Source organism: Gymnoscopelus braueri, assembly GCF_963280865.1.
Source record: "Gymnoscopelus braueri genome assembly, chromosome: 14".
NCBI lineage: Eukaryota > Metazoa > Chordata > Actinopteri > Myctophiformes > Myctophidae > Gymnoscopelus > Gymnoscopelus braueri.
In genome coordinates this window covers 7383248-7399802 of record NC_137619.1, presented here as the reverse complement: position 1 = coordinate 7399802, position 16555 = coordinate 7383248, and the positions used below count along the sequence as shown (strand labels likewise).

General features: G+C 41.4%; 1 protein-coding gene across 2 annotated transcripts in view; it reads left to right on the top strand.

The window, feature by feature from the left end:
• The window catches only part of prom2 (prominin 2), a 31951-nt gene extending 16088 nt beyond the window's left edge, over positions 1–15863 (top strand). For both annotated transcript variants that reach the window (XM_080448797.1, XM_080448796.1), the window contains exons 7-25: positions 5–68; positions 280–369; positions 1557–1753; positions 2865–2939; positions 3392–3455; positions 3787–3943; positions 4518–4670; positions 5283–5406; positions 5794–5882; positions 6054–6138; positions 7104–7247; positions 8033–8101; positions 8235–8327; positions 9001–9054; positions 9803–9883; positions 10668–10736; positions 11279–11368; positions 12411–12523; positions 13337–15863. In XM_080448797.1, the coding sequence (XP_080304923.1) occupies positions 5–68; positions 280–369; positions 1557–1753; positions 2865–2939; positions 3392–3455; positions 3787–3943; positions 4518–4670; positions 5283–5406; positions 5794–5882; positions 6054–6138; positions 7104–7247; positions 8033–8101; positions 8235–8327; positions 9001–9054; positions 9803–9883; positions 10668–10736; positions 11279–11368; positions 12411–12523; positions 13337–13394 (1869 nt within the window). In that variant the 3' untranslated portion in view covers positions 13395–15863. The remainder of the gene's footprint in view (positions 1–4; positions 69–279; positions 370–1556; positions 1754–2864; positions 2940–3391; positions 3456–3786; positions 3944–4517; positions 4671–5282; positions 5407–5793; positions 5883–6053; positions 6139–7103; positions 7248–8032; positions 8102–8234; positions 8328–9000; positions 9055–9802; positions 9884–10667; positions 10737–11278; positions 11369–12410; positions 12524–13336) is intronic.
• The last annotated feature ends 692 nt before the right edge of the window (positions 15864–16555 follow it).

The following is a 16555-nucleotide window of genomic DNA, read 5'->3' as shown; positions in this document are numbered from 1 at the left end:
CCAGCAAATTGACCATGTGGTGAACGAAAGCTACAAGATTGTCGACGAAGTCACCGGAAACCTTGACAGTGAGTTGGGAAAAAAAAAAAATGTGGTTAATGCTGTAATTCTGTGCCATTTAAAACCATATTTCCCTGCCTGTCATTTACACAGTCAAGTCTCTCTTAACTGTGTGTGTGTGTGTGTGTGTGTGTGTGTGTGTGTGTGTGTGTGTGTGTGTGTGTGTGTGTGTGTGTGTGTGTGTGTGTGTGTGCGTGTGCGTGTGTGCGCGTCTGTCAGATATTGGCCTCAAGGTGGGCACAGAGATCCGGAAAAGCATAGAAGGACCCGTGACGCCAGCGCTGGACTCAGTTAAAATATTGGCCCAAGGTACAGTCCTGTCACCTTGCATCATCCTGTTTGCACTGCTGTGCTGTGTGCACGTGAGAGTGCACGTGAGAGCACCAGTGAAAGGTTTTCTCCATCCAAAATCTCATAATTCAAAATTTGGAAACCAGTCATGCCTGCAAACGCAAATACGAAAAAGTTAAAGCTGCAGTCGGTACAATTTTCACATTCTTCACAGACATGAGCTATTCAGGGAAATGAAGTCAGAGAAGGACATTATGCTGAACTAGGCCCTGGCAAGAGAGTAGATTGCCCAAAAAAAAGGGTGACAAAAAGGATGATTAAAAATAGTTACATCAAGGTAACCTCTGCCAGCTGCAAATAAAACTCAGACAGTCTATGTGACTTCTGAGTCACAGAGTATGTGACAAACAGAACATAAACTCACACCATGCACCAATAATACACAATGCTGTTTGGGCCAACAGTTACAGGACAATGGGTCATCAGACAGAGTACAGAATTGCCGTTTCTATTTCACTGTCGAGATTCTGAATTCTTAACTCCTCCTCAGTCCTCATCCCTTCATCTTCAAACCAGTCCAGTGACTCTGAGTATGAACTTCTGAAGTCCTGAGTTTGTACAAACAATGTATTTATTTCACTGATAGCTATATCAGTGAAATATCAGACGGTTACTTCATATTTTATTCATACAAATTATTTCTTAACCCTTAAATAAAATTTATTATTTCAGTGGACTTAATATCAGTGTTTTATTTGATGGCTTTGCTGTCCTTGGCCTTTGTGCCCTCAAAACGTTTACAAGGCCAAAGGCAGGCCTAGCGCATAGTATACTCTACCATACAGATTGGTCAAAATAACATTTTATTCACAAAACAAATGTATTAACAAAAAAAAGTTAGGCATTGCAGCTTTAAAGATGCAATCCAATTAGCCATTTACTTACAGCAAACAGCAATAGAGTATTTATTTATTTATTGAGTTCACTCATCCCAAAAATATATATAATTTATCCATTTGTACACTATCACACTTACAGACCAGTGAGTATGGGTACATTTCGTTCCCCTAACTATCAATCATTTACCTGGTGAACCTCCTCCCCCCAAAAGACCCCCATGTTGAGAGAACCAGTGGTTTACAGTATATAGGCCTGTATGTACAGTTAGTTCTGACCTATAGGCATGTGTTGTTGTTGGTATACAGAGGCCGTCAGCACCGACTCTCTCCTGAAGGAGCTGAACTCATCTCTGGCCCAGCTGGAGTCCAGTGCCCAGCTGCTCCAGGCCAACGTCAGCCAGGTCAAAGGTCGCCTCAACCAGACCATACACAAGCCAGCCTGCATGCACTGCATGCAACTGGAGCCTGAGCTTCAGAAAGTCACGGTGGACACGTCGGTCAATGTAAGAAACAACTGCATAGTAAATTCACTTTGAGCTATTTAACCCTTTAAGGCCGGGAAGGAAACGCATGTGTGTCATTTTAAGGTTTCTTTGGCTATTCAAAAATAGCAGATCTACAAGCTCATAACGCGGCACCGAGTGCCGCGCTATGAGCTTGTAGATCTGCTATTTTGTAGAAAAATCGTGTCCCTGGAACAAAATATTTTTAGATGGGAGGGGGTCCGCGGACAAATACATATTATTTTGGGGGTCCTTGACACAAAAAGTTTGAAAACCATTGATAATAATAATGAGCAACATAAGTAAAAAAACATATATAAAAAAAAAACGTTAGGAAAAAAAAAAATTTGAGTATTTTTTTTGAGTGAATTTGTAAAAAGATTTGAGTTAAAAACTTTCGCTTTAAAAAAGTATATATATATTCAACCTAAAGATTTGCACACATTTTCACAAAAAAAAACAAAAAACGCTTGGCATCTGCAACATATTGTGAGCTTGTGGGTCTGCTATTTTTGGTGCGGCTACACCGTCGAGCGTTCAGACTGATTTGATTCACTTTGCAAACTGAACGAGTTGGTCTTATTGCTAGTCGAGCAGAAGTGTTGTTTACTGAAGAAGCACTTTTTGGTGATTCATATTGAAGTGTTCCGCAGAGTGGTTGAGAGGGTGAAACAGCACCTTGTTCCTCTGGTTTGCAAAAGAGCAACAGGAAACAACAGTGAAGACATATAACTGCCTCTGGCATGAGCTGTGATGACATGGCAAATGATAAGACGATCTGTCATACTCCTCTCCTTTCCTTTCCTCTGCTCTCCTCTCCTGTCCTCTCATCTCCTCTCTCCTCCTCTGAGATCTCTGCTGCCCCCTGCTGTTAGTTCAAGGTATCACAATGTTCTTTTTTATTATAACAAAATCTTGTTTCTTTCCTTCTTTTTGTTGTTATTGTGTGTGTGTGTGTGTGTGTGTGTGTGTGTGTGTGTGTGTGTGTGTGTGTGTGTGTGTGTGTGTGTGTGTGTGTGTGTGCGTGCGCGTGTGTGTGCGTGCGTGCGTGCGTGTGTGCGTGCGTGCGTGTGTGTGTGTGTGTGTGTGTGTGTGTGTGTGTCCTCCATAGATACCCAACCTCAGTAGGTTCCAGTCTGCGGTGGATGAGGTCATGAAGGCTGACCTGCACGCTCAGCTCCAGCAGGTTGGTGACCTCACTCTGGAAGCAATGATGTAACAACGTCATTAAACCTTACCTTGAACCCCAGTATCCATTATTCTGGGGGAACATTAGACAAAAATAACCAATCTACAAGCTCACAGAACGCTATGCGACGCGTTGTGAACTTGTAGATTGGCTATTTTTGGTATAGCCGAGTACAGAGCCAATTTACACAAACAAATTTAGCGTTACTTGAGAATGTTTAACCACTTAAATCCCATGTTCGGGTTTGTTTATGGTTATGCCTGAGTCAGAGTGACGTGGCCGTGTCTGAGTCATAACCCTAAACAATCATAAACAAATAACTGGCCGGCCCTCCCCAGTAGCCAATTTTAATACAGGATGGAAGTCATTTAACACGTGGTTGGAGAAAGCGCATGTGTGAATTTGGACGATAATTATCAAGCATGATCAGAAAGCTGTGCTTATTCCAGGGAAAGGACTACTTGGACAGCATTCCACAGAGAGTCACCAATGAAACCAAAGACATAGTTCAGGGTGAGTATGCAGAATAATGACCTCCTCAAAACCCACACTATTGTACCTCTTGCAGGCTTTTGTTTCTCTTAATGAATCCCTCCTGCATAGATGCTAGTGTTAAAAAAAACACTTTAAATCTGACATCCTTATTTTTGGCAGGAAAAAAAAGAAATTTAAGACAATTTTAAGTAATTCTAATATGTTTTTCAATACGTTTTTCTCATTATCATTATTATTATTATAATTTTTTTCAAAAACAGCGCAAATAGCAGATCTACAAGCTCTATGAGCTTATAGAAAATATTTTTTGCTATTTTTGAAATTGTGCTGTTTTTTGTTTGTGTGTTAGAGTCGAAGAACAAACTGAATGAGATCAAAGCACAGATCTCCCAGGTAACCAGCGACTTCCCCGTCTCTGTGTTAAGCGACGCCTCTGATGCTCTGGTCCAGCTGCAGACGGACATCACTTGGTACGCTCCTGACGTGGAGAGTGCAGAGTACATCAGGTCAGCTGTTAACACTTAAACGCACACACACACGCACACACACACGCAAGCACACAGCACATCGCGATGCGACGCATTGTGAGCTTGTAGATCGGCTATTTTCAAACAGCCTATGTATAAAATAGGGCTGAAGTGGTTAAAGTATGTTTTATAATATAATAATTTATATTTGCAGAATAACTGTAGTAACTAAAGTTTTCTAATAATTGTAGTGGAGTAAAAGTACAATATTTGCCTCTGAGATGTAGTGGAGTAGAAGTAAAAGTACTGATATTTTTAAATACTCCAGTAAAGTAAAAATACCTTAAAATTGTACATAAATACAGTACTTGAGTAACTGTACTTAGTTACTTTACACCACTGCACGCACGCGCACACACACACACACACACACACACACACACACACACACACACACACACACACACACACACACACACACACACACACACACACACACACACACACACACACACACACACACACACACACACATAAATGATGGAGACTAATAGTCGTACAATGGGACATTTTTTTTACAGTATATGTGTGTAACTTGCTGGTTCTTGTACAGGTGGGCTGTGGGCGTGGCGGTGTGCTGTGTGGTTCTACTGGTGGTGGTGTGTAACGTACTGGGCTTGATGGTGGGCCCCTGTGGACTGGAGCCTAAAGCGGACCCCACAGATCGCTCCTGCTCCGCAGACTGTGCCGGCACCTTCCTGATGATGTGAGTCCTTATGTTAGCCTGTCCACCAGTAATAGCAGTTATGTTATTTACTTTAGTTTATTTACACCTCTTCAGACCCTAACTCTCAAATAAGTGTTAATCAATATCTCTATATTCCCATAGTAATTCGTTATAGAGTGTTTGTTCAGTAACAGGGGTAACAGATATTTTACTTGAGTAAAAGTAGCAATACCACAATATAAAAATACTCTGTTACAAGTAAAAGGCCTGTGTTCAACATTTTACTTGAGTAAAAGTACAAAAGTATTGGCAACAAAATATACTTAAAGTGCCAAAAGTAAAAGTACTAAAATGTTTGAAAATAGCAGATCTACAAGCTCACAACGCGTCGCGATGCGGCACGTTGTGAGCTTGTAGATCTGCAATTTTCAAATAGCGTAGGTATAAAATAGGGTTGAAGTGGTAAATGTATGTTTTATAATACAATAATGTATAAAGTAACTAGTAACTAAAGTTTTCAAATAATTGTAGTGGAGTAAAAGTACAATATTTGCCTGAGATGTAGTGGAGTAGCTCTGCTATCTTTTGAAAAGAAATCTGTTCTAACCATTTGAACTATGTGTTCTTGACCTGGATGTGATGTGATGTCAGGGGTGCAGGTTTCAGCTTCCTGTTCTCCTGGCTCTTCATGATCATCGTGCTGGTTCTGTTTGTGCTGGGAGGGAACGTGTACACCATGCTGTGTAAACCCTGGCACAGCGGAGAGCTGTTCACGGTAAGACAGTGTTTGTGTACGCCATCATCACCGATGAATTCACTTGTCATACCCATAATCGCGATTATAATGATTTAATGGTGTTTTTGGCATTGAAACATTATTATTAAAGATGATATATTTCGGTTAGCCTTTTTAGGCCACGTTGCCTTGTTGAAAGTGGTTCAAGGAGCATGGAAAACGATGTGGAAATATATCCAGCTGTTTTCATACAGGTGAATGGAAACGATAAAGCAAAAATAATAATCGTGAGAGGCCTAGTGTTGTGATGTTGATGTCCTGGTGGGTAGGTGGATGGATGGATGGATGGATGGATGGATGGATGGATGGATGGATGGATGGATGGATGGCATCATGCTCAACAGAGTGTCCTCTGTTTGTCTGCAGTTTATAGAAACTCCCGGTCTGATTCCTGGACTGGACCTAGGCCCTGCGCTGGGACTGAAAAGCAACCTTACACTCATTGACGTTTACAAGTATGTAACCCCCTTATAACACACACACGCACACACACACACACACACACACACACACACACACACACACACACACACACACACACACACACACACACACACACACACACACACACACGCTCATCTTCTACAAGGAGTCTGATGTGGTTGCCATGTTGGTTCTGTTGGCAGTGATTGTGAGCAGAACAAGCCTCTGTGGTCGGCGCTGCGCGTCTACGAGCTGGTGGACCTGGACGACGTGCTCAACGTCTCAAAAGTAAGAACACCTCTGCTTTATTTACCTTGGGGAGGTTCACTGAGAACTAATTCTCTTTTTCAGGAACGCTCTGCTTCACACTCACACAGACACACAGACACACAGACACACACACACACACACACACACACACACACACACACACACACACACACACTATAATTCCATTTAGTTTTAGTCATATTCTAGTCATCTGAAATGTTTTAGTTTTTGTCTAGTTTTAGTCGACTAAATATAATATCATAGTTGACTAAATCTACAGTTGATTTAGTCGATTAGAATGTATTTTGGCGGTGCCTTGATGGCGTCGTAATGGCAGATTTTACACTTGGTTGCATGCTGAAAATAGCCAATCTCTGTGAGCTTGTAGATCTGCTATTTTCAGAGCGCAACACCTGAGTGCAACCAAACATAAAATGACTTGTCTTTTAGTTCTACTGGATCTCTTCTCCACTAGACCCTCACTAACATTTTAGTCTAGTTTTTATTTGTTGATGAAATTGTCAATATATATAGTCTAGTTTTAGTCACCATAGCTTAGTTTTTTTTATTTAGTTTTCGTCAGTGAAAAAAGGTAGTCGACGAAAATGTTTTGTCATAGTTTTAGTCGACGAAATCAACACTGACACACACACACACACACACACACACACACACACACACACACACACACACACACACACACACACACACACACACACACACACACACACACACACACACACACACACACACATTAAAACTTGGGAACTGCCCACAGTACAACCACAGTCTTATACTGTTGGCCACTGAGCAGTTGGGGGGTTCAGTGTCTTGCTCAAGGGCACTTCAGCAGTGTTGGGGAGGGGGGGGGGGGTGTCACTAACCCCAGCCAGATTTTATTTTCTTTTTAAATTATTTATTTTCGAAGCGGGACCCTTTTCGGTTTTACAAACTCTCTCCTCTCTAACCCCTCTGTCTTTCAGTACACAGAGGAGATCTGGAGGATCTTTGACGACGCAAACATCACCCTGTCCCCTGTCACCCTGCTGAGCCCTGAGGTCCAGAACCAGCTCCAGAGCCTGCCTGACATGGCCCAGGACGTGGACTTCCAAGCCGTTGAGCAGCAGGTATGGTAGCCTGGGATCAATACCATTTTGGGGTTTCTGATCCGGTCGGAGCGGAAGTAACTTTACGTCATCATTACGTCATCAGGCGGCCGGAACCAGTGATCGGAACCACCGGCGCCGTGCATCTCCAAAATGATTTAAAGGTTAAGGTTTAAAATGTGTTTAGTTTGGTATAATCGTTTTGTTTCTTTTGGTATAATAATGGTTTGGTACGTCCATCGTTTATTCTAACTCGTAGCGCGACTAGCGAGACTAAACAAAAACAATGCGACTCCAACCGGAACCAATCACCGGAACCACGATTATTTTTTCCATTTTTTTTAAACCAGGATCATACGGCTAGTTTTAGAACAAATACCAGGTGATATGAGGTTAGCAGGTAGGTAGGGCACCGTGTCTGTATTGGTAGGGGTCCTCAAACCTTTTTAATTTCAAGGACCCCCAGTTTGATTATGCATGAGGCCAACGACCCCCATTTGATAACATTTTCATCATCTCTAGGAAACCCAATCTGAACCGTGAAATCCTAACTCTTTAGAAAAATCTAGAAAGATTTCAACAAGGCACATCTTCTCTTGTAGGGGTCCCTGGCACAAAATCTTGGGGGATTCTTAACATGAAAATGTCTCAATGTTCTCAAAGGGGGATCCAGGGGTCCCCAGCAAAATGAGGAACAGTTTCACCCCTTAAGCAAAATAGCAAAACTCACTATATTTGTAAACAACAAAATAATAATAATAATATCTTTTTCATCGATCAAGTGTTTTCTATCATGTGTTCTTCAGATCAACAACATCACCAACATCAACCTGAACACGACGGCGGAAAGAATCGATGAGCTGGCGAACCTTCAAGTGAGTAACGATCGAACATCATCACACAACTTGTGTGACGGTTCATTCATTTGTGTTGCTAAATATCAACTCACACCCATTAATTAACCCATGAATGACCAACCTCTGGCCCCGCCCCCTTGCTCACTGACAGACTGATGCCACGGTGAAGTCAGAGCTGAGGAGCGAGGCTGGAGAACTGAGACGCATCCAGAGCAGTATAGAGACGTCCATCTTCCCGCAGCTGGTGAGTCGTTAGGGCAGTGGTTCTCAACCTTTTTTTAGGCCGCGATCCCCTGGGGACCTCCCAAAATAATCATATTTGAACTGGGGACCCCCCAAAATAATCATATTTGAACTTGGGACCCCCCAAAATAAATAGTTATATTTGAACTGGGGACCCCCCAAAATAAATAGTTATATTTGAACTGGGGACCCCCCAAAATAAATAGTTATATTTGAACTGGAGACCCCCCAAAATAATCATATTTGAACTGGGGACCCCCCAAAATAATCACATTTGAAGTGGGGACCCCCCGAAAATAATCATATTTGAACTGGGGACCCCCCAAAATAAATAGTTATATTTGAACTGGGGACCCCCCAAAATAATCATATTTGAACTGGGGACCCCCCAAACCCAAAATAATCATATTTGAACTGGGGACCCCCCACCCTGATAAGCACTTGGACTTGTAGGAGTTGAGGCATTACATTTAGTTTGTCTCGGTTCCACAGATGAATATATAACAAGCTCACAACGCCTCGCACAACGCCTCACAACACCACTTCTTCATAACCCATATATACTGTACCTGTCCTGTAGTGTACACAACCCCTGGCTTCTCACTGACATTCTTCATTGCCTCACTGTAAAAAACAAACAAAAACTAAACTATAACTGTGATGTTTGTTGACAGGAGAAGCTCAACTCGACGGTCGAGAAACTTCGATCCGTTTTGGGGCAAATCAATGTGAGTAGATTTCTATTAATATTACAAAACATACATTAACCACTTCAGCCCTATATCCATTTCGTCCATTTGAAAATAGCCGATCTACAAGCTCACAACGCGTCGCATCAGCTTGTTGATCTGCTATTTTCAAAAGATTTGTATACATTTGAAAACTTGAAATGGGACATTCTGCATAATGAGTACTTTTACTTTTGGTACTTTAAAGTTAGGGTAAGTGATATATATATATATATATTTTTGTTAAAGTACTATATTCTGATAGTAATCATTGCTACAGAGCGTTTGTTTGGTCTCAGGGGTCTCTCCAGCTCTTTAGTAAACAGAATATAGTACATTTTCAGGTAGGTGACAACATTCAGCCAATCAGGAGAGAGCACTGAAAATGCATTTTCTGTTTAATAAAGAGCTGGAGAGACATGGAGACTCCTTTTACTGAACAAACACTCTATAGCAATGAGTACTATCACAATATAGAGCTATTTAACACTTATTTTAACCAAAGTAAATCTCTTACCCTACCTTTAAGTACAGTTTGATACCAATACTTTTGCACTTCTCCTCAGGTAAAATTTTGAATTCCGGGCTTTTACTTGTAACAGAGTACTTCCGCATTGCAGTATTGATACATTTACTTAAGTAAAACATTTTGAGCACTTTTTCCACCACTGGTGACCACCCTGTGTGCATCATCTCTCTCTCGATGGCCTCTTAACCCTGTGTTGTCTGGGTGGTGGATTCATTCCAGGGAACAGTCAGCGGGGCTTTGTCTCGAGTGGGAGCAGCTCAAGACTTCCTCAACGCCAACACCACGGCCATCATTAAGGCTGTGAGTATACTAGAGTCACATGACCACCGGTTGATCCTTATAACCACATGAACCCTGGCAGCACCCCTTATTCTGAGGCCAACATTTGGCGAAAATGAAAGCTGAGCTTGTAGATCTGCAGCTATTTTCCGGCGAAGAGATTTGGTGCAGAGGGAAATACTAGCAGACTTAATATAGAGCACCTGATCAACTAAGTATATCGTTAGAAACCTTGTATCTCCATATTTCTACTTTTTATGTATTTTTTTTTGTAAATTAAGGCCCTATATATTTCCTCATACAAGAGTGTTGCACAAAAGTAGCGAAAAATAGCAGATCTACAAGCTCACAACGCCTCGCGTTGTGTGATTCTGATTACATACCATGAGAAGTAAGTCTATCTGAAGGGAGCATTCAGCTATATTACAGCGTCTCGTGTGTGTGTGTGTGTGTGTGTGTGTGTGTGTGTGTGTGTGTGTGTGTGTGTGTGTGTGTGTGTGTGTGTGTGTGTGTGTGTGTGTGTGTGTGTGTGTGTGTGTGTGTATGTGTGTGTGTGTGTGTGTGTGTGTGTGTGTGTGTGTGTGTGTGTGTGTGTGTGTGTGTGTAGACCCCTTTGGTCTATTTTACATCACACACTATTCACAGTTCACTCTCAGAGCAGGATTTAACCCAGAATTCCACCGATTCTCATGACTATCCCACTGTAAAGTAGGGAAGGAATGCGTGGAATGTACGTTCTATCTGTAACTCTCTTTCTCTCTCTCTCTCTCTCTCTCTCTCTCTCTCTCTCTCTCTCTCTCTGTAGGAAAGCAGGGAGTTTGTTGAGTGTCAGTTGAGTTACTTCACCTCTTATGCTGACTGGGCCAACCTGACGGTAAACAAACATCTCTTCAAACCTTTTGCAGATTATAGTTTAGCATTTCACTTTGTTAGTTTTTATTTATAGTTTGTTTTGACTTTTAGCTTTGATTTGTTTTTAAGTGTTAGTTTGTCAGGGGGTATATTCACAAAGTTTTGAAAAAGTATTGTGTTAAAACTGGCACAGCTGGAAAACGTGCAAGATACTGTAGATTTCATGCACACGTAATATTGTTTATGTTTGAAAGAAATTGACAGAAATGAAGGACATTTTCAATATGGCTTATGTTTGAAATGAATTGACAAAAATTGACAAAATTGACAAAATAAATTGACAAAAACTAAGGACATTTTCTTCCCACATCTACTTTTTCACCTCATTTCGCTAGGTTTAGTTAACTCATGAAAATGTGTGCAAATCTTTGAATATATATATTTGTGTGTGTGTGTGTGTGTGTGTGTGTGTGTGTGTGTGTGTGTGTGTGTGTGTGTGTTGTGTGTGTGTGTGTGTGTGTGTGTGTGTGTGTGTGTGTGTGTGTGTGTGATGTATAAATGCAGATCACACAGCAGGTGGGGCGCTGTGGGCCGGTGGCCGGAGCTGTGGACTCAGCAGAGAGCATCGTCTGTGCCAACGTGGTGGAGTCTCTGGTGAGAGGAGGGGTACCTCAGGGCTCTGAGCTAGCGTCTTTTCTGTTTTAGCTCTAAATTAAATATCGTAGCTGAAAATAGACCAGGTGAAAAGTGAAAATAGACTACAAGCTTTACAACGAGTCTCTGGCGAGAGGCACTAATGTCATTAATGTGTTATTATGACCAGTGGTGGACACAGTAACTAAGTACATTTACTCGAGTACATAATCGTAGTAGAAACCTCCATATTTATATAACTTTTTATGTTTTTTTCTTCGTAAATTTAGAGCCCTATTTGATCATACTACAGCGTCAGTCACACAAAAGCATAAAAAGTAGCAGATCTATGCCGTGTTTTGAGCTTGTAGATCTGCCACTTTTGCTGTTTTTGAATTTGAATTAGAAAAGTAACAGTTAGGGGTGCCTGCTGGCCTAGCGGTCCAGGCACATACCACATAATGCTGGTAATCAGAGTGTCGCGGGTTTGACTCCCGATCTCGACGACCTTTACTGTGTGTGTCACCCCCCCATCCCTCTCCCCAAATCCTGTTAGCCCACTATCCTATCAATAAAGGCAGAAAAAGCCCCAAAACACATAAAAAAAAAAAAGTACCAGTTTTGGACGAGGTTTCCACCCGACAGAGACAAGTTTATTTTTTTTGCCAGCTGATGACTTTGTCAAGTAGAAATATTGTGCAAAAATACATGATGAATTCACGACTTAAGCCCTATTTTGAATACAGTGAAAATAGACGATCTACAAGCTCACGACACAGTGCAACGTTTTCACTAGTGTCCCATATTGACATTGTCAACCAGTTTAAACAGTTTAATTTCTCAATGGAAGAGTATAGCCCACTTCCAACCGCTGCAGATGTACTAGTTATGTTGTATTAACATACTCTACCATACAGATTGCTTAAAATAACGTTTTATTCATTCAAATAAGTGCCAGAATGTATAGCTTTGAAATGGAACGAGTGACTTTCACTTTCAGCAGCTGATCTATGTCACATACAATCCTTCCTGTCAACGTTTGATTGAACTCTTGTCTCCACAGAACGCTTTCTGGTTCAGTCTGGGCTGGTGTCTCATCTTCTTCATCCCTAGCATCATATGTTCTATCAAACTGGCCAAGTACTACAGGAGAATGGACGAATCGGATGTATTTGAGTGAGTAGCCCCCACACACGCACGCACGCACGCACGCACGCACGCACGCACGCACGCACGCACGCACGCACGCACGCACGCACGCACGCACGCACGCACGCACGCACGCACGCACGCACGCACGCACGCACGCACGCAAACAAACAAACAAACAAGCACGCACGCACGCACGCACGCACGCACGCACGCACGCACGCACGCACGCACACACACACACACACACACACACACACACACACACACACACACACACACACACACACACACACACACACACACACACACACACACACACACACACACACACACACACACACACACACACACACACACACACACACACACACACACCTAGCGGCAGTCGAGGCCAGTGGTGGAAAAAGTATTTTTCTTTTTTACTTAAGTAAAAGTATCAATACTGCAATGTAGAAATACTCTGTTGCAAGTAAAAGACCGGAATTCAACGTGTCGCATCGTGACGCGTTGTGAGCTTGAACTATATAAGTCTATATAAATCTATATAAGTCTATATAGAGCTGAAGCAGTTAATGTATGTTTTGTAAAATATACAAAGTAACTAATAACTAAAGTTGTCCAATAATTGTAATGGAGTAAAAGTACAATATTTGCCTCTGAGATGTAATGGAGTAAAAGTAAAAGTATTGAAAATTGCAGTAAAGTAAAAATTCCTCAAAAGTGTACTGAAGTACAGTACTTAGTTACTTTCCACCCTTGGTCGAGGCAGACATTATGGAAAAAGACGAGAATGTGATGCCTCACTTCTGATCTGACTGTTACTCTCTCTCTCACCAGCAACCACATAGGCATAGCAATGAACCACATCCCTCGGGCCCAAATGAAACCCTTCTGAGAAGTGTGGAGCAGACTGAGTACGTTTGATGCATGCAGCGCTTAGAGACTACTTAATATCAGACGCCACTTCAAAGTAAAAGCACATTGTTCATTTCTACTGCAAAGAATCACCTTCACCTTAAAGGGAATGAAGAACGGTTGAGGGTCAGGTTGGCAGATGCATGCCAACGACCCATTTATACTTGGTTGCGCATCGTGTCTAGCATTGAAAGTAGCCGATCTACAAGCTCACAACACGTCACAGTGCGCAGCGTTCTGAGCTTGTAGATCAGCTATTTTTGGTGCGATACACCAGTGCGCAACCATAAATCAGGTGTAACTGTACGTGGTTCTCACCCAAAGTTGGGATATTTAAATCTCTGATTTTCTGTCTGGAGAGACGCAACGGCATAATAAGGGAATCTGCAGGGATGTTGTTTTTTCCCCATCATTTCAAATTTGCAATTCGTTATTTAATAAATATTCTTGTATCAATGTATTGTATTAATAGAGCCAATGTTCATATTTCAAACTGTTGCGGCGTTTGGTAGAATGGTCGTGTGTACAATATGCCTTTTGCACCAGCAGCAACTTTTGCAAACCTACTGTTCACTGCGATTTTTACATCACTTGACAACAAGAGTGAGCCGCTAGACGAGCGAGTGCCCACACCGAGCAGCTGATGGCCTCGCGCGTCGACGAGTTGGCAAGCCGTGGTGAACAGAACATATAGGTTATCTCCTATCTCCCAGTTGCACATAGCACTTGAAGTTGTCAATGACGTGCGCGTTAGGCTAGCTAATGTTAGCGAACTCGCTATAGCTACATAAACAGACACTTCACTCTAGTGTTGATTTTGACTGCAAATTTTGATTAAGTTTTAGTCATAGTCTTTTCAATCAAATTCCATTTAGTTTTAGTCATATTTTAGTCATCTGAAAAGTTTTACTGTTAGTCTAGTTTTAGTTGACTAAATATCATAAGATTAGTCAACTAAATCTACAGTTGACTTAGTCGACTAAAATGTATTTTGGCGGTGCCTTGATGGCGTCGTAATGGCTGATTTCACACTAGTTCTACTGGATCTCTTCTCCACTAGTCCCTAACATTTTAGTCTAGTTTTTATTTGTTGACGAAATTGTCAATATATTTAGTCTCAGTTTTAGTCATCATAGCTTAGTTTTTATTTAGTTTTCGTCAGTGAACAAAGGTAGTCGACAAAAATGTTTCGTCATAGTTTTAGTCGACAAAATCAACACACTGGTTCACTCCCACCCAGCCATAGGGAGGACAGCTTAGCCAATTAATGAACACGATGGAGGCGTCATGTGGTTTGCAAAATGTGCGGGTGTGAAAGGCACGCACGCGGCGGCCCATACTGATACACAGTGCCACCGCCAGCCGCCCAGTTGATGTCCAGTACTGAACAAACATAATAATGTGTATCTTGTGCCAAGTGGCATCTGTAATATGCCAGCCTCTGTCCATTCACGACTGTGGTTTAACCCATTAAGACGGGCGGGAACGCGTCTGTGTCACTTAAGACTTCTTTGGCTATTCAAAAATAGCAGATATACAAGCTCATAACGCGGCACCGAGTGCCGCGCTATGAGCTTGTAGATCTGCTATTTTCTTTTTTATCGTGGAAGTGAATATATATAGGCTATATAGTTTTTTAAAGCAATTTTTTTTAACTCAAATCTTTGCTTCTGGGGGTCCCTGGAACAACATATTTTGAGATGGGGGTCTGCGGCCAAATACATATAATTTTGGCGGTCCTCGACATGAAAAACGTTTGAGAACCTCTGATATTATAGCAACATAAGTTTTTTCTAAAAACTGTTAGGATTTAGAAGACATTTGAAGAATCCCCATCTTCAAGCTCATAGCACGGCACCGAGTGGCGCGCTATGAGCTTGTAGATCTGCTATTTTTTTAATAGCCAAAGACATCTTACAATGACATGGATGCGTTCCCGGTCTAATCGAGCAGCTGTGCCAACGTAAAGCACAGAGAAACCAATCTCAATTTAACTTGCCACTTGTATAACCTATATACAAGTCTACAGCATGTCTTTTCTTCGTACGACGAAGTATAGACCTCGGTCCATACATTAAGCATAGCCTATAGGAATTTCAGGCACATTACAGTATGTTAATGTAATGAAAGAAATACACTTTCCTCTCGGGAACAATTTGTGTTTAATGTCTTGATGTGTCATTACTGTTTGCAAGCAAAGCAGCTACATGATTTTGTTTTTGTTCATTTTTTTTTTTTCCAAAGATATTTTTGTAATAATTAGAGATCTTGATCAAAAATGATTAGTATTTATAGTAACTATTTTGTACTTGAGGGGTGGTAGATGTTTGTCTCTGTGTTACACAGCACTTTATATGGTCTTTTTTACCCAAGGTGCATTTGTGTGCTACATTTCTGCAAGGTGTTGTCCAACGCACTGTGAATAAAATTTGCTACTGATTGATTTAGACTGTGACTCTGTTGTGTGTTTTTCTACCTTTGAACCATTACATTTTTGTATTATTCTCTACACAGCCCATAAACATGTCAGTATCATGGTCGGTGTCATGGTCAATATGATGTCAGTATCATGTCAGTATCACGGTCAGTATGTCAGTATCATGGTCAGTATCATGGTCAGTATCATGTCATTAACATGTAAATATCATGGTTAGTCATGGTCAGTATCGTGGTCAGTATCATGGTCAGTATCATGTACTATATTTTAGCCACTGGCAATTTCTTTTGCTTTGGCTAAAAAGTTGGCCATAACTAAAATGACTCAATTCTAAAAATGTTACTTGTTTTAGAGTAGGACTTCCTTTAAAGTAGTTAATCTTGAGCTAAATTCAACGTTGGGCACTCTGTGCGAAATGTGAAATGATAGTTAATCCCATTGTCTCAGTCCATTTGGTTCCATTTGTACACTCAAAGTGAAATACCTATAAGGGTCCATTTGGTTGCATTTGTACACTCTGAGTGTAATACCCATAAGGGTCCATTTGGTTCCATTTGTACACTCTCAGAGTAAAATGCCCGTAAGAGTCCATTTGGTTCCATTTGTACATTGCTCTCTCTCACTCCCATTTGGAGTTACAGACCTGTACGTTCCTAACTACAGTATGACTCATTTAGCTGGGGACCTCCTGGAACCCCCGCACG